The 18,099-nt window shown below is 46.9% G+C and overlaps 2 protein-coding genes across 2 annotated transcripts in view; one reads left to right on the forward strand and one right to left on the reverse strand.

Annotated features, from left to right (window-relative positions):
- Cdh1 (cadherin 1) overlaps positions 1-18,099 on the forward strand; it is a 71,293-nt gene that overhangs the window by 31,834 nt on the left and 21,360 nt on the right. The gene's annotated exons all lie outside the window — the stretch shown is intronic.
- LOC130863757 (40S ribosomal protein S27-like) lies at positions 4,955-5,278 on the reverse strand. The gene has a single exon (XM_057754018.1). The coding sequence runs from the start codon at positions 5,255-5,257 to the stop codon at positions 5,003-5,005; it is 255 nt and encodes an 84-aa protein (XP_057610001.1). The 5' UTR covers positions 5,258-5,278; the 3' UTR covers positions 4,955-5,002.

Here is an 18,099-nt window from a genome sequence, read left to right on the forward strand (position 1 = left end):
ACCGTACGCTGTTCTCACAGGCAACATCTAATGCCTAGTCCTTATTCAAACGCCTCTCTTATCCCAAGAATGTTTTATTTAGTGTAGGATCTTAAATGCAAGGCATTTCAGATATGACCTTCCATTCTGCGCGGTCAAGAGTATAAAGAGGAGGAGTGCCTCACCTTTGATTGGCCCGCCCCCCTCTTTGTTCTTCCACTTGGGGGATGAACTTGGAAGCATCTTATTGGATTTACAGAAGTCAAGATTCTGCTGTTGTAATTTTAAGCACATGGATTTCATATAAGCTATAGCCATGCACACGAGAGCCACAGACAGAGCTCAGGTTTGTAATTTAAAAAGACATTCTATGTCCCTTCCCTGTAATAAAGCCAAGGTGGCACTTTTGGATCTGAAGTTTCTGGTGGTGCCTGCATATGGTTTGACTTTTTTAGTTTTTTCGAGACAGGGTTTCTCTGTAGCTTTGGTGCCTGTCCCAGAACTAGCTCTTGTAGACCAGGCTGGCCTCGAACTCCCAGAGATCCGCCTGCCTCTGCCTCCCGAGTGCTGGAATTAAAGGCATGCGCCACCACCGCCCGGCCTGCATATGCTTTGAGAAGGAACAAAAGGTTTTGAGGTAGATGTTGGGGTTAGACATGCTGGACGTAGAGGGTCAAGACGTGTTAAGTCCAGATTTACATGTTTCTCCTCTGCCACCTGTGCTCTCCAGACTTTTCCTCAAAGTGGGGGATTTAGTAGAAAAAGCTGTTTCTCCGGCAGGCCTGGAACTCAACTACATAGACTAGGCTGGCTTCAAACTCCTGGCAGTTCTCCTGCCTTGGCTTTGTGTGCGTTGGGATTGTTAGCATCTAGGTTTGTAATCCTAGTACTCAGGAAGCAAAGGCAAGAGGACGGTTGAAACCTTGAGTTACAGTCTATTCAAGGCTACACAGAAAGTCTCCATCTAAAAGACAACAATAAAAAACAAGACAGACGCTGGAGTGTAGCTCCATTGGCAGAGTGATTGTCTGCCATGCAAGAAGTCATAGATTTGGTCCCCAGCACTGAGCAAACTGGACACGGTGGCATGTTGTAGTAGGAGCAGCGGGGCTGCATCCCCGGCATCTGGCCGCCCGCATGGCTTTTCCCGAAATAATTACACGGAAACTGTATTCTTTTAAACACTGCTTGGCCCATTAGTTTTAACCTCTTATTGGCTAGCTCTTACATATTGATCTAACCCATTTCCAATATTCTGTGTAGCACCACGAGCTGGCTTACCAGGAAAGATCTTAACCTGCCTCTGTGTCGGATGGGAGAATCATGGCGACTGACTGACTCGGCTTCTTTCTCCCAGCATTCTGCTCTGTTTACTCCGCCCACCTAAGGGTTGGCCTATCAAATGGGCCCTAGGCAGTTTCTTTATTAATTAACCAATGAAAGCAACAGATTAGAAAGAAATCACTCCCACATCAGTGGCACATGCCTGTGATCCCTCTGGTTGTATAGCCACCCTGGGATACACAAGACACCATCTCAAAAGATAAGAGAGTGGCAGAGGAGGTACTCAGTATCTACTTCTTCCCAAACAAATAATCTGCACACACAGAACACACACACTCCACTCCCTAAAATAGCTATTTGCATTATTAGACATGGAACTATATGCATGTCTGTAATTCTAACATCTTAGGAAGCTGAGGCAGGAGGATTGAGTTTAAGACCAACCTGGGCCACATAGGCAGTTGAAAGCTAGCCAAGGCTATCTATACATAAAGTGAGACCCTATCTGGGGAAGAACAAAAGGAAAACAAACAAAAAGGGAGCACCTGACTCTTCATATCATGGTCTTCTTGACAGTGTGTGATGGGCTGGTGAGATGGAAGTTCAGTTAGCACACGTAACCTGACATGGTTCAGTTAGCTAACATGGAGCCTGACATGGTTCAGTTAGCTAACATGTTAGCTGACATGGTTTAGTTAGTTAACATGTAGTCTGACATGGTTCAGTTAGCTAACATGTTAGCTGACATGGTTTAGTTAGTTAACATGTAGTCTGACATGGTTCAGTTAGCTAACATGGAGCCTGACATGGTTCAGTTAGCTAACATGTAGCCTGACATGGTTTAGCAACACAGCACACTGCTGAGGGGCCTGCAACCCACATCCAAATCTTACTGTATGCTTCCCATCAAACATGTAGTACTTGATTTTGAACCATATTAAGAATGAAGACATGTAAGTCAGGTATCATATGTGCATGAAATGCCCAGGGTAGGCAGTGGATGCATGGCTGCAGGGAGTGGGAGGAGACTGCTGGGCATAGAGCTGCCTAAGTGGAGTGGCCAGGGTGTCGGGAAGTAGTAACTGATGATTGACAACCTGGGGAATATGGTCAAACCATTGAAACATACTTTAAGTTAAGGATTTTGTGTTATAGTAATAGTTTCGCTTTTTTAAAAGACAAATACTATGAACTTTTAAATGTTACCAATTTTCTTCTGCATTGTTTTCATTATATTTTATTTGCTTATTGTGTCTGTGTGTACATAGACCACATTGTGTCAGAAAACGGGAGTCTTCTCCTGCCGTCACGTGACTTGGCATCTCTTACTTGCTGAGCCATCTTGCCAGCCCTCATTTTTGTTTCCTTTTTGCCCCTTGGGATAGGTTCTCACTGTGTAGCCCAGACTAGGTTTAGTTTTGTTCTCGCGATATAGTCCAGAGAAGAGAGATGGCAAACTTTTAGCAGGTTACCCAAAGTTGGAATTACAGATGTGAGCCACCAGCTCAACCTGTCCTAGCTTTCAGTAAATGACCTCATGCAGTCATTGTTGCTGACCCTGCCTTCTGTAAGGAGGCTAGCAGCCTTCCAAAGAAGAAGAAGGATTCTGAGAAGCCTCGGCTACCAGCCTGTGGAAAAAATGGACATGTTGTGTAATCAGAAGGCAGGCTTAGGCCAGCGGCTTTCCGGTTGAGCCTATGATGACGGCTTGAGAGGGTGTTTAAGAGAGAAGGCTTGAGACTGATTGGCCTGAAGTGCCCAGGCAGCAAAAGAGGTCCATTAAGAATGAAGGTATTTAAAGCTGGCACCAACGGAGAGCACTGGACCGGCATCCAGGGTTAATGCGCAGCTTTTGTGGCATTGATTGGAGACTTTTTCCTGTGGCCAGATCCCTACCCATCCAATCTGTGTATCTTGTTAGAAGCTAGGGCTTTCTCTGGGAATTATATACACCAAAGGCTTTTGCTTTACTTAAGCAAACGAAGGTCTTTGGGAATATCCAGATGGCCTTTTCAAGTTTTGCCAGAGCCAACAATGCCAAGGTGTGGAGCCAACTTAGTCTCAGAACCACCAGTTCCTGTATTGTCCAAGTCCCCAAAGGCTCCTTCTAAATGGGCCTTGTGACAGTACCACCTGCCCCTTCAGGACTTTTGTCTTCTCCCTGCCCTGAGGGAGGGAGAGGCTTGGGCTGCTCTAGTGGTTTGCCTCAGGACAAACCGTCCCCATCCAGAATTCAAAGCAATGCTGGTACCTGCAGGTGCTTTGAGGAGTTGGGTTAAAGGGTGAAGGTACTGGAAATAGCCAATCATTGATGCTACAGTGGGGTCTCCGGCATTTTCTCTCACCCCACCCCTTTCTTCAACACCACAACACCCCATTTTGTGTATCTGTGCACCTGTGTATGCATGTGCAGTGCTCACAAAGGCTGGGGCTGTATTAGTTCCCCTGGAGTTGTCATTATGGCTGATTGTGAACCACCTACCATGGGTGCTAAGAACCCCACTCTGGCCCTCTGGAAGAGCAGTACAGACTGAGTGATCTCTGAGCTATCTCTCCAAGCCCTAAAATATCCATTTTAATCCCTTATGGCTATTTCCAAAGAAGAGATCCCTTCTGAGAGTCTGAGACCCTCTGGAGACTCAGCAGTTCAAGGCTTCGGAGCCTCCAACGGGCATTCTTGTACTTACATTCAGGAGCTCAGACCTTCCGATGCCCATCCCCCACCCACAGAAACCCTGGTTTAGCTCACTCTTGAGGCTTTAGGGAGGGGTCAGGAAAGCAGAAAAGCTACCCAGGACACTTCCTTTTATGACCACAAGCATTCTGGGAAGGGAGTGGCTGGCATGGTCGGACTCTGTTCCCTGTTGTACCAAAGCTTTGATGAGAAGGGTTGGGGAAGGATCAGATTCCCAAGAACAGATCTGTGTAGACACCCCCACAGGCAGGGGCAGCCACACCTGTAGGCAGGAATGACCACTGCTGAGGGTGAGTAGGGAGACCAGGGAGCCCTGCTGGTATCCCAGCTTCCTCAAAAAGTTCAGCCTTCTGGGTGCCACCCGCGCCTCCCCCCCGCCCCCCAGCCCCGTGGAGTGGCCTTTGGGGCAGCTGCAGAAGATTCTAGCTCTGCAAATTGGGCCACTGCAATGTAATAGCAATACTTAGTGGCTCACTTCATAGGATCTCGCTTCAGTTGTTCCTATGGAGTCCGTAAGATGAAGAGCCTTTTTTTGTTAGTTTGACACAGTCTTACTCTGTGTCCTGGAATTCAGCATATAGTCTAGGCTGCTTCAAGCTTGTGGCAATCCTCTTGAGTAGGGTTACAGACATCATGGCCATTATGTCTATTTTTGTAGCCCAGGTTGTTGGCCTCAAACTGGAATGGATTCTCTTGCCATAGCCTCCCCAATGCATGGGCTACTATATCCAAACATTTGATTTTAGGAAGAGGATGACTGAATTTTCCTGATAGTTCCACAGCAAGTTAGAGGCACAGTTTAGGCCAAAGTCCAGATTTATCCAGATTCTGTGTTTAGTGCCTAGCAGTGCCAGGGAGTGGTGGCACCTACTGGAGCCACCTGTGCTAACAGAGAAAGGGGCCTCCAGGAGGGGGCTGGTCCAAACAGAGGTTGGCTTTCATCATGGGAATCATTCTGTTTCTTTTTTTTTTCTTTTTTTTTTTTATATATATCCAAAATGTGTTTATTGGGATGGTTCCCACTCATCTCGAATCTGGTGCTTTTCAGTGCTGCTTCCTCCTGAAGGAGCATCCTTCTGTCAGTCTTGCTTTCCTGCCTGTAGGCTGACAGAGGACAGTGGAGCAGCCGACACACAGGACTACCGTCTGTGCATGGCTAAAGACCGTGGTGATTTTATAGCATCCTGGGCACTTCACATCCATAAAGTAGGAATTGGGGCTCTGCACCAGGCGCTTTTTCTTGTGTTTCCTCTTTTCCTCCTCTGGAGAGGGATGAAGGAGATCCTTTGCGAGAGGCATGTTCTCGTAGGGAGGTCGTCACCGCCGGAAAGGCCATTCTGTTTCTTGCTGTCTCTGTTAACCTGTCTCTGCTGGTCTTTACCTTACCCTCCGGTGCCTTTGTAACTGGCCTTTCTCCATGGAGTCCGCCACATAATCCTAGTGTTCCTGATTCTTCTCTCTTCCTGTCCCTCCCTTTGCAGAGGGCCACTTATTATCCTTACCCCTTTGCCCTGGGATCAGCTCCAGGGGTCAAAGTCCCTCTTAAAGCCTGACTCTTGGAAGGAGAAAAACATCATCTATCATTTATGTTGCTAGATTGTAGCCCAGAGAATGTTCTTATCAAACCGCAAAGAATCAGGCAGACCCACAGGCTCCCATGCTCTGAGTGTCTTCACTCAGTAATGCATCTGAGGCCCACATTCAGGGTTTTGGGAGCTGTGTCACCCACACTGGTTGCTGTTGGCTACAGTCAACTAAACACAGGTTCCTCTTTCAGTTCAGCTCTCAATAAAGACAATGAAAACCATTGTTATGTAAAGGCAGGAAAACAATCTATTTACTTATTTAAATTGTGTGTGCGCACAGTGTATGATACATGAACACGAGAGTGGACGCATGTGCCTGTGCTTGCACACATGGAGGCCAGCCGCAGGGTATCAGGTGTCTTTATATTCCTTCTTAACCTTATTAGAGTTTCCTAAGTGTAAAGTGTTGGGGAGGCTGTCTTGGTGGTCAGTGAGCTGTAGATCGGCCAGTCTCTGTCCACTCTAATACTGGGTCACAGGCATTCAAGCCCAGGCCGTTTGGCTTGCAGAGTGAGTACTCTTACCCAGTGAGGCCATCCCCTCACCCCAAACAGATCAATACAGAAAAGGTCCTTTTGCAGTGATGGAGCGTGAACCCTGGACCTCCTTCATGCCAGGGAAGTGCTTTGTTGAGTTACACTCCAGCTTTTTTGTTTGTTTTTGTTTTGTTTTTCAAGATGGGGTTTCTCCGTGTAGCCTGGGCTGTGCTGTTACTCGCTCTATAGACCAGGTTGGTCTCGAGCTCACATTGATTCTTCTGCTTCTGCCTCCTGTGTGCCACCACTCACTCTTGTTCTTTGTTTTGTTTTGAGCTTTTCTATGTAGCTCTGGCTGTCCTGGAACTCACTATGTAGACCAGACTTCTCCTGAGTCCTGATAGTAAAGGCATTCACCGCCACGGACAGACAGCCTCGCTGCCTGCATCCTGTTCTGTGGAGCGCAAGTCTGCTGCTGTGCTGTTTACATCCTTTGCCCTTGAGAACAGGCCTGCAGTGACTTCCTTGTTCAAGTGTCTTGTGGAATGAAGTCTTATAAATATGCTTTGTAGGAAGGAAGGATGTAAAATCAGCCAGAATGGCCTCCATGCATTATACTGAGCCAGCTGTGGCAGTGCAATTTTATAATCCTAGAACTTGGGAGACAAAGGCAGGAGGCAGAAATATCGAGAGTTCAAGGCTAACCTGACTACATAGTGAAATTCCTGTCTCAAAAAAAGGGGGTGTCCCATATGGGCCAGGCAGTGGTGTGGTGCACACCTGAAATCTTAGCACTCAGCAGGCAACTACAGAGAAACCTTGTCTCAAAACACACCCCCAAAACTCCACACATGCTTATATGCACTTGCTGCAGCACCCCAGGCCTTTGTGCACACATCTGTGACAGTTCAGTGCAGCCTCTGCGCATTGCATATGAGACCGCTTACCTAGGAAGATGCAGGGGACCTGAACAACCTTCTCGGGGAGGATCTAGTTACTAGACTTGGCTTTTGTCATGCATCTCTGCAGACAACTGCCAACTGCCTGCGGTGCCTTTCCTCTTTCACTGTGTGGGTCACCCTCCACCCACCTCACCACTAGTGCCATCCCACACAAGGGCTCCTGGGTCCTGTGATGTGTGAATTCTCGGGAAGGTCTCGATCCTCAGGGGATTGGCATGTGGGACATCCTAAGTGGCCTGTGACTTGCCCCAAGTCCTGAGCATTTGCAAAAATATCCGTTATTTTGCTGTTGATTGAGATAAGGTCTCATTCTATTAGCTCAGGCTACCCTGGAGTTCACTGTATATTTCACATTGACCTGAGGCTCTTAACAATCCTCTTAACAGCCTCAGCTTTCTTACTGCTGCATTGCAGGTCTGAGCCACTGTGCCCAGCCCTAGCACAATGTATTGATCATTCAACAACCAGGTATAAGCAGCTTTGTTTGTTTTATAGCTACATAGCATTTTGCCCCAAGAAAATAACATCATTTATTTAGCTAATTCTGCCCTGATGGATACTTGGGTTGGTGCCCATGCTTGTGCGTCGCAAACAATACCTTAGTGAGGAACCTTGCATGAGAATTTGCATGTGTGCAAGTTTCCAATTCTTGGTCACAGTGGAACTGGGAGCACACTGGGTTAATGAATAATGGAGTCTTTTGAAAGAGCTGCAGCCATGGAGGTAAAAGGTTAGAGGAACTGGGCTATGGCAGGTGTCACAGCACTCATACTGTGGCATCTAGAGTATGTGACCTGTGACTGTGAAGCCTGCACCTGGACCTACTGGCTGGCCTTCATGGTTTTTTAAGCACTGTTAACTGTTGTTGTCAAAGCCTTACTGTGGAGCCTGGCTGGTTTCAGACCCACTCTGGCCTCTACTTCATAATCCTTCCTCAGCCTTCCAAGTGCTGGAGTCACCATGCTCACTACTAGTTTGTGCTCGTTCTCTCTCTCTCTCTCTCTCTCTCTCTCTCTCTCTCTCTCTCTCTCACTCACTCACACACACGCCTTGTGGCGCTGAGGTTTGAGACTGAACCTTTGGCAAGGTAGCAAACACTGAGTTATATCTGTCACTCTTGGTTTCCTCGTTTCATAGTTTTTGACTTGGTATTCTTTTTTGGTTTTTTCGAGACAGGGTTTCTCTGTAGCTTTGGAGCCTGTCCTGGACTAGCTCTTGTAGATCAGGTTGGCCTCGAACTCACAAAGATCTGCCTGCCTCTGTCACCCGAGTGCTGGGATTAAAGGCGTGCGCCACCACTGCACCACTGCCTGTCCCTGACTTGGTATTCTTAGAATGAGCACCCCAAACTGAGGTACACTCCCCTGTCCCTCTCTAAGGGATGTGGCATTGTTGTGGGATTTCTCTCCTGAGCAATCACCTTTCCAGGCAGGCCGAGCAGGTTAGCAAACACTCTGTGGAAGCAGCTGCCTTTCCCATCAATGCTTGCTTGTTCTGGATAATGAAAAATGATGCTAGCATCCATTAAAGAAAAAGCTGCCTCTTGTAAGCTGTGGTGGACAAGTGGGCGCTTGTCATGGAGTCATTTGCTGATGCATGTGACCTGCAGACTGGGAAACGCCTCCCTCTGCAGTTTGGACTTCTAGCCTTTCTTTGGGTTTGTTGAGGAATTTTGTTTAAAGGTCAGAGGCAGAGGGTCTGTGCTTCTCCAGCACAGCCCACATTTGGTGAGAGGCCTGGCCTCGTGTTCATTCTCTACAGAAGAGGGTTTTAGATCTCATTCTTGAGTTATTGAATGAACCAAATATTCTGGATTTCCTGGAATCTCAGCAACCCCAGAGTCTGAGGCAGGAGAACCCCCCGAGTTCAGAAGCTAAAGGCCAGCATGTACAACACAGGCTGTCTCAAAAGTTCTGAATTCTGTGACAGCTCTGCATACCGATGGCCCAAATGGCTTTGGGCATTTCTGTGTTCTCTCGTGCTTGGGAAAGTGATCCTAGATTGATGGTCGGCTGGCTCTGTGACTCTCAGCTGCCACCAGGAAAAAAGTTGATTAGAAAACTTAACCTTAACTGGGCATAACGATGCACACCTTTAACCGTAGTTTTGGGAGGTAGAGGCAAGCAAATCTCTTGAGAGTCAAAGTCAACCTGGTCTATATAGTGAGGTCCAGGACAGCCAGAGCTACTGCATAAAGAAACCTTGTCTTGAAAAACAAAGAGCAACTACAAAAAAACCCAGAAAACCCAACTGGCTCCCCAACAGCATAGGAGCCAACATGAGGTGCTCACTAAATACCTATGTATCATGGTTGCTACTGTGTTGCCTGTGTGAGTATGTGCAAACACATGCCATGGTCATGTGGAGGTCATAAAACAGCTCGTGGGGATTTGGGTCTCCTTCTGCTTTTGGGACCCAGGGATTGAACTCAGGTCTTTAGTTTGGCAGCAATCATTCTTGCTAGCCGAGCTATCTCTCTGGCCTGTTTTATTGAGACAGGATCTCATGTATCCTAGACTAACTTTGACTTCTACATAGATGACAATGATCTTGATCTCCTGATCTTCTTGCCTCCACCTCCAAAGTTTGTGGATTACAGGCATGTGCCACCACATCTGGCTCCTAGTTGCTCTCGTAATTACTGTTAATTAAGGAATATTTGTGGCTTCTCTCTTCATTCTTTACTTTTTGATAGCTGTGCTATTATTGGGTGTGTAGTCCTTGGCTCATGGGGTACTCCTTAAATGAAACCCTAATAACTATATTTCTTCAAGTTCATTGAGTTATAATTTACACACCTTACAATTTGCCCAGTGTAAATGCACGTTAATTTTTATAAGTGTACTCATAAAGTGGTTCACCCATCCCCTGATCCAGCCCCCCTTAGATCTACTGACAGTCAGATACCCACCTCACCTCAGTCCCAGGTCTCCATGGGCCTGCTTTTTATCTTTTTATAGCTTTTTCTTTTTCACTTTCTTTTTATTTTTTGAGACAGTTTTTCTATGTTGTAGCCTTAGCTGTCCTGGAACTCGCTCTATAGACCATGCTGGCCTCAAACTCAAGAGATCCACATACTTCTGCCTCCTGAGTGCTGGGATTAAAGACTATGCTACCACACCCAGCTGCCTCTTAATTTTCTAAGTCATAAAATGAGATAAGTAGTTTAACACATACTGTTGTTAAGATTTACAGATGCTTTTGGAAGAGCTGGGGATGTGGTCCAAGGGCAGAGTGAGTGCTGGCCTAGTATGCTCAACGCCCTGGACTCTACCTCTAGCACTGCAAAAGGAAAACGTTTCTAGACATGATGCTGCACTACATTCCTTTTTATTGTGGAGTCATGGTAGCTATAGCATAATTTATCCATCCTGGTAGCAATAGGTTAATCATATAAATTTCAGAGTCTTAAAAAATTTTATGTGTGTATATGTGTGTGCTTTGTAAGAACAGAGGAACTATCTCTCCTGTCCCTAATTTTTTTTAATTGAAAATGTAGGAAAAGAAGAGTGGGAAGAGAAAGATTCCCTTATCAAACATCACACCCACTGAAAATGGTGTTTCAAATGTCTTTGGTATGTGCAGAGAATTTGCAGTCGTTCCCCCATACACCTTGGAAGCATTTCTGTTGGGCACTGGAGAAATGGCCCAACAGAGAAAAGCACTTGTTCTTGCAGAGGATGTGGGTTCAGTGCTTAGCATCCATACAGATGTTTGCAACCATCTATATACTTGAGTTCCAGGGGATCTTCTTCTGGTGTCTGAGGCAGCGAGGCTTACGTGTGGTGTACACACTTAATGTGCAGCCATACACAAACATTTAGATTAAAAGAGAAGTTGGGTTTGCCCAGGCCTTTAATCCTAGCATTTGGGAGGCAGAAGCATGCAGATCTCTGAGTTTGAAGCCAGCCAGAGCTAGTTCCAGGACAGCTAGGGCTACACAGAGAAACCATGCGTAGAAGTTGTATTTGCCCTCAAACTTCAAGAAGACAAAATTTTATATAGACAACATAAAACAGTTTTAGTAAAACCCCCAAGATTATTCACCTTGGACCAATGACAGGACTCTGTGGTGGGTTTTCACCCACTTGCCTCAAAGCCTGATCGAGTTTTCTATCTCAAACTCAAATGGTAGAAGTAGAGAACTGACTCCTGCAAGTTGTCTTCTGACCTCCACACATGTGCCATGACATGTATACACCCCCACGCATGGAACATGCACACAAGTAAATAAATATAAACATTACTAAGGAGGTTGCAGAGACGGTTTAGTGATTAAGAGCACCTGCCGATCTTTCAAGGACCCAGGTTTGGTTCCCAGCACCGACTTGGTGGTTCATAACCCTTAACTCCACTTCCAGGGGACCTGATGTCATCCTGTGACCTCTGGTGGCATTAAGCTTTCACGTGGTGTACAGACATATATGTAGCTAAAACATTCACACATAAAACAAAATGAATAAATGTATAATTATTAAAGAAATTCATCCCTTGTTGCCACCGCCACCTCCACGTCCTGTCCAGGTTTTTTGATCGGGAGCGTTCACATAGAGCAGATGGAGTGGTGCAGGGTGTCTCTTGTCGTGCTCATTCACCGAGTGCAGGCTCTACTGCTTCGTTTCCTCTCATCGCGGAACACGCTGGCTACACCATATTTTATTCAGCCACCATATCCAGCATCTGCTCATCTCCACCTTGGCGTGTTAAATAACGCAGCGTGTCGTTATCTAACCCACCACCATACATACAGAAGCCACTGCTATTGACATTAAAAACCAAACCAAGCCCTGATGTGGGGCAGAAAACACCCTGACCGTGTCTGAAGAGGTGATGTGTGTATGTCTCTTCCGTCGTGTGAGGACCCGACAGTCCAGGTCAACAAATGGGGTGATGGACACTGTGTTTTCACTTTCTTGATGAGACAGGGGAGTGAAGGAAACCCCCGAACCCCAGAAGGTTGGGCTGGAGTTAAGAAGGTGGGTTTCTGGGTCAGCTGCGTCAGCCAGTTTGATGACTGCCACTTGTTGCTGCATGTGCTTGGGAGAGACACTAAAATCTCTGAGGCTGCTGAGTAATGTTTCACACAGTGGTTTGTAAAGTGCTTATTATGCCTGATGCAAAACAGTTTTGTAGAGCTTTTTTGCTCACCTTGGATTCTACAGGAGCTTGGGGAAAGCTAAGATCTGTCCATTCCTGGACTCTCCCATCTCTGGATGTCTGTATTAAGTTAGTTGGAATCAGGACCCAGGCCCAGTCAGTTTTCTTCAAGGCTCCCAGGAGAGTGTGCACCCTTTGCGTTAGATCCCAGGTAGAGATTTTAGGTGTTTTGGCCAGCATGCCTTGGTTCCCAAGTGGGACTAAGCCTGAGGAAAGACTGTAATAAGGGCTAGGGCTAGGAGAACTGGGGCACCATTACTCAGAGCTGCCTAGTCTTGTGGGGAGACATCAGGGGTTGAGAGGGTGAGGGATTCCACTGCTATGGAATTTAGAATAGGTCCCTCCCTGGCCTCAGGAAATCCCACAGAAAGGGACAGTGGGCAGCCTCCTCTTTCTAATCCATAAACAGTAGGTCCTGGAGCTGCCACAGGAATGCTCCCTGGGGTGGCAGCCAGTATCAGTGCCAGTTAACACCCCTGTTAGGTAGTGAGGTACTGTGTCTGCCTGTGGCTAAAAGCCAGGACACTATAGTCCTGACTTGCTATGGTGGAAGCCAAAGGGTTTCTCCTTAGCCCCATTCCCCCGCTCCCTTTTAAAGTCAGCTAGGCCAAAAGAGACCATTAGATCCCCTGAAGCTGGAGTTAATGGCAATTGTGAGCTGCCTGACATGGGTGCTGGGATTTGAACCACATCCTCTGGAAGAGCAACGAGTGCTGCTATCCACTGAGCCATCTCTCCACCCTATTTTTGCTCCCCCCTTTCGTTTTTGAGGTGACCAAATAAGTTTCCCTGTATGGTAGGGTCTGAAAGCACAAAATGCAGTGAAGTAGGTACCTGCGGCAGACCCCACCAAGGTATACCCCTAAGAGAACACGCCACACACAACAGAGTTAGTGTAAGGGGCTTATTGGGGAACGGGGAGAGTGAAAGAAGGAAAGGCCACCTCAGTGGGGACATGAGAGGCTGACAGACGAGTCCAGGCAAGAGAGGCAAAAAGCAAGCGAGAGGACTGTGAGTGACGGACACTTTAAGGGGTGCCTGTGTCGCGTAGCTGATGATGGAAAGGCACCTGGCAGCAGCCTTGGTGACTAAGGTAGGCTGGCCACCATGGTGGGAACGAACAGGGACAAAGTCCTCACCTTCTTGCACCTCATTTTCCACTTCTCTTAAAATAATTGGGTCCAGTGTCCTCACCATACAAGATCTCTAGGGACGTTGGAACCCAATGCTGGGTCTGCAGGGCTATGCCACGATCAAGCCTCAGAAGGTTTTATCTGCAGACTCTGGCCATTTCTGGATTGTCCAAGAGAAAGGCCCAAGAGTAAATGATTTCAAACTGGCTTTTCTTTTCCTTGGTTTTGACATGAAGGGCAAGGGAGATGGGGAGGCCCTAGCTCTGAACTGAAGGAACAGGAGCCACTGCTGGCCACAAGACCTCTGTAGACCCACAGGCTATCCTTACTTTAATTCTGGTACAATGGCCACGTCTTCTGTGTTCTCTGCTAGCTCTTCTGTACTGCATCAGGGACCCTGGCTGTGCTAGGCATGCAGTGGGTGGGCCTTGGAACTGCCCCCTCACCAAGATGAGAGTATAAACCTGGCTGCTGACTGACTCGAGACGCCCCATTTGTGAGACCGATGGCGGTCTTCACCCGCATGATTGTGATTGGCACTCACTGATATTTACTGTGGAACTCGAAACACATTAGCTCAGGTAGAAACTGGGCAGGTGTCCACAGTCAGCATTAATGACCTCACACATCTGGGGACAGTCTGGGTGATGATGGCTTGCTCTTTATCCTGTTTACTCCCAGAAGTGAGAGGGGAATGAGCACGAGCAAATTCCCCTCAGTCTTTGCTTTGCTGGGCTCTCTTCTGTGCTGATAAAGAAATTTATCCCTTTCTTCCTTGGTATTTGAGACAGTCTCACTGGGAGCCCAAACTGGGCTCCAATTTGCTGTACAGCCTCTTGATCCTCCTGCCTTCCTCTGCCTCCCGGTGCTAGGATTAAAGGTGCATGTGCACTCGGCTTTGTGGAAGGTTCTTGAGTCTTGAGTCTCCCTTCTTTGTGTGACCCTCTGAATATCCTTCGAAGTACCCTTGTGTTTTTGAGACCTGTGTGTATGGGATGATCTTTTTTTTTTTTTTTGAGGGTCTGGTCTAGCATCAGATCCCCCCCCCCTTTTTTTTTTAAAGATTTATTTATTTATTATGTATACAACATTCTGCCTTGATGTATGCCCGCACACCAGAGGAGGGAGCCAGATCTCAGTACAGATGGTTGTGAGCCACCATGTGGTTGCTGGGAATTGAACTCAGGACCTCTGGAAGAGGAACCAGTGCTCTTAACCTCTGAGCCATCTCTCCAGCCCTGGGATGATCTTTTGTTATTCTTGTCCTTGTAGCTACCTCACGTAAATCTCGTTTCAACTAGCCAACTGTCCTAAATGGTCCCCATGATGTAGACTGACTGCCTGAGAAGTTACTGTCCTAAACCACAGCCTCTGTTCATAGACATGTATTGTAGCTTGGCACATCCCTTCACCTCTCTGAGTGACCAAATTGTAGTTCTTGTCCATGGCTCCTTTGCAATATGCCCCAGATGTGGACAGACTGAAGGATAACTCGTCCTTGCCCTGCTTTTCAAGCTATGATGGTATCTTCTGCTGAGTGTTTTACAAGGATGTAGTGCTTTCTAATTTTGTGGACATCCATTAATGGAGGATGTTCCAGCATTACCCAATGCCATCTAAGAAAGCGAGGGACCCGGGGAGATGTTTTCCAGCCGGTGGCTTCTGAAGGAGAGACTGTCTACTCTAGGCAAACTTCTCATCTTCCACCTTCAGGGTTTGAGTTAGAAAATGCAGCTGTAGTTTGGGGTACACAGTGGCAGTGTGGCCCCCAGGAGCTCAGAAGCCTCTCTGATCATACGTTCGTAACTTTGAAGTAAAACTAAACACCAAGGTCTTGGCATTAGCTGTGGAACTTCTCTGGGGGGAGACCTGTCCCTTGTGCCCCACCGTGGTCAGCTGCCTTTGGTGACTGGTGACTCCCTGGTCCTCAGGCCTCAGCATTTTCTGCGGTGTTTGGAGGCTTCTGCAAGAGTTTTGTTTCTACCCACTCACATTCCAGTCACAGCCACCCCAGTGGAAGAAGAAATGGGATCCTTCAAGGGAGACCGACCCTGGCAGGATGGCAATGACAGGAAAAGAATGTTGCTGAGACTCGGTCACCCGCTGCCACCAGAGTCTTTCATCAGCTTGGGCTTTATTTGTCTTCACTTAAGTTGTCTCTTCCAGGTTTTCTGCTTTTAACCACCGCTTCTTCCAAGTGGGCTAGAAGATGGGTGCAGATTAATGCAGAAGTAAGACACATCTAGAAAGACCTTGTCAAACACGGGGTCTGCTATAGATAGAGGCATGAAATACAGTCAGGAGCAAGAGATCTCAGACTGCCTGGGTCCAACCCCAAGCCTTGATAAGTTACTATCTGCCTAAATTTCCCCATGGATAAAAAGATGTGGCAGTCAGTGGTGGCATATACTTTAGTCCCAACACTTGGGAGGAGGAGACTTCGACAGAGGCCAGCCTGGTCTACAGAGTGAGCTTCAGAACAACCAGGACCACTCAGGCCCACTTCCCTTCAGGCTTTCCTCTCCATCCCCCCTAAAAAAGGCTGCAAACAGTTCTGGGTCTGTGTGTTTAGTATTTGTAAAGTGCTTAAAATGGAGCCTGGAACAATAATATTCTACAAATACTTAAAATGTGGGTAAAATAGTTTATTTATTTATTTTTAAAGATATATTATGTATACAACTTTCTGCCTCCATGTATACCCACACGCCAGAGGAGGGCGCCAGATCTCATTACAGATTTTTTGGAGCCACTATGTGGTTGCTGGGAATTGAACTCAGGACCTCTGGAAGAGCAGCCAGTGCTCTTAACCACTGAGCCATCTCTCCAGCCCGTGGGTAAAATAGTTGACAAAGGGTAACTGAAACTATTAGTTCAGATTGTAGGAAGGGTTGTTTTTAAGGGTCTTGATGTGCAAACCAGGGTAGCCTCAGACTCTCCAACAATGGAGCACCCCCATTTAGAGACTACTGATGAGCTGACAGGGGTGACTGCTGTGGCGGGCTTTGTGTAGAGGTGCTCAGGGGTCTCAGTTCCCCGGTGGACCATGCAGCAGGTAGCAGCCCCTAAAGGAAAAGTGTTGTTCTGGGTGAGGTTGACTTCAGTCCCTCACTGACTTTCTTTATTCAACACCTTCTCATGGAAATGAACACACACCCAGTTCCATGTGCCGATCTCGGTGTTCTCAGATCTCTGCATGGCTGAGCTGGGCTGAAAGGCAACTTGCAGAACCTTCCTGGGGCTGGAGAGTCCCTTCAGCTTTCCTGTAATTATGTCCCAGCCCAGAGCATCTGGTTTTACTGAAAGATAATGATCCTTACCAGCAACCTGGAAATTCAGGTTGGGGCTCTCTGCCATGCTGTCACCTCTCCAGGAGTGAGGCTGAGCCACCATTAAGAAGTGCCTTGAGCAGGTTAGATGCCTTTGCACCAAGTTATTTACAAAGCCATTTCCACTCTTCTTAGCCACCACCCTCGGCAAGTCCAGTCATGCTTCTGCTGATTTTGACTGCTTAGATTTGTCCTGGCTGTGTAAAGGAATGAGGCCAGTTCCCCATTCCCTGCCTGTGACAACCCCCAAAGACGACCCATTTGTGTTGTTGGGAGAGTTTCTTTAAAAGCATCTTTGAAGGTTCCTAATTTGGACTTTAGAAATGGTATCTGGGAACTACTAGGGAGATGGTTCAGTCAGTAAAGTGCTTGCTGCACCCATAAAAAAAAAGTCTGATGAGGTGGGGGACCTGTAATCTCAGTATGGGGAGATAGAAACACTCGATGGAGTCCTGATCAGCCAGCCTGGCTGGCTTGTTGAGTTCCAGACAATGAGAGATTCTTATCTTACAGAACAAGGTGGACAATATTTGAAGAACTATGCCGAAGTAGTTGATTGCTCTCTCTCTCTCTCTCTCTCTCTCTCTCTCTCTCTCTCTCTCTCTCTCTCTCTCTCTCTCTCTCTCACACACACACACACACACACACACACACACACACACCATACATGCTTATACGTCCCATAATAAAGAATAGCTGCAGTTCATATAGATCCTTCTGCAAAGATCCATTTGACTGATCCATTAGATCCATCTGATTCCAAAGAAGCATATTTTACCAGTGGGATTGATGGTGGTGCCGGTACCTGCCCTCTCACGATGGAAGCATTCATGTCTATTTTCTTTGGCAAGTGCTGGGCTTTTGATTTCAGACATGTTTACAAGGCGACCCCTGGTGGAAGAAATGAACACTGCAGGCAGGTGTCTTTCCCCAGGCCCAAAGTGGAGAATGTGGAGGTGTGTCAAGTAGACACAGGGAGAGGAATTTTCATAAGAGAGTGCTTGGACAAAATGGGAATTCCATTTTGAGTAGTGATGGACACTGTTTGAAAAGGTGGAAAGTAAGCTAATTTCTGAGTTTTATTGTGAACCTTTTTTTTTCAACCTCGGTTACTTTTCTCTGTGTGTACACGAGCATGTCCCATGGTATGCCTTTGGCGGTCTGAGGACAGCTCACAGAAGTCAGTCCTCTTATCATGTGACTAGCTCTTTTCACTGTGGGGGGAGTTTAGCTATTGATCTCAGGTCGTCAGGTTTGGCTGTAAGCACCCGTATCTGCTGAGCCATTTTGGTGACCCTTGTTTGATTTTTTTGAGGCAGTCTGAAATTTGCTGTTTAGCCAAGAATGACTTGAAACAGCGGATGCTCCTCTTCCACCTCTGAGTGCTAGGATTGAAGACAAGCACCACACTGTTGATTTTTTTTTTTTTTTAAGTTTAGTTTTTATTATTTTGAGAGACGGTTTCACTGTGTAGCCCCAACTGTCCTGAAACTCACTC

Source organism: Chionomys nivalis, chromosome 21 (genome assembly GCF_950005125.1).
Source record: "Chionomys nivalis chromosome 21, mChiNiv1.1, whole genome shotgun sequence".
NCBI lineage: Eukaryota > Metazoa > Chordata > Mammalia > Rodentia > Cricetidae > Chionomys > Chionomys nivalis.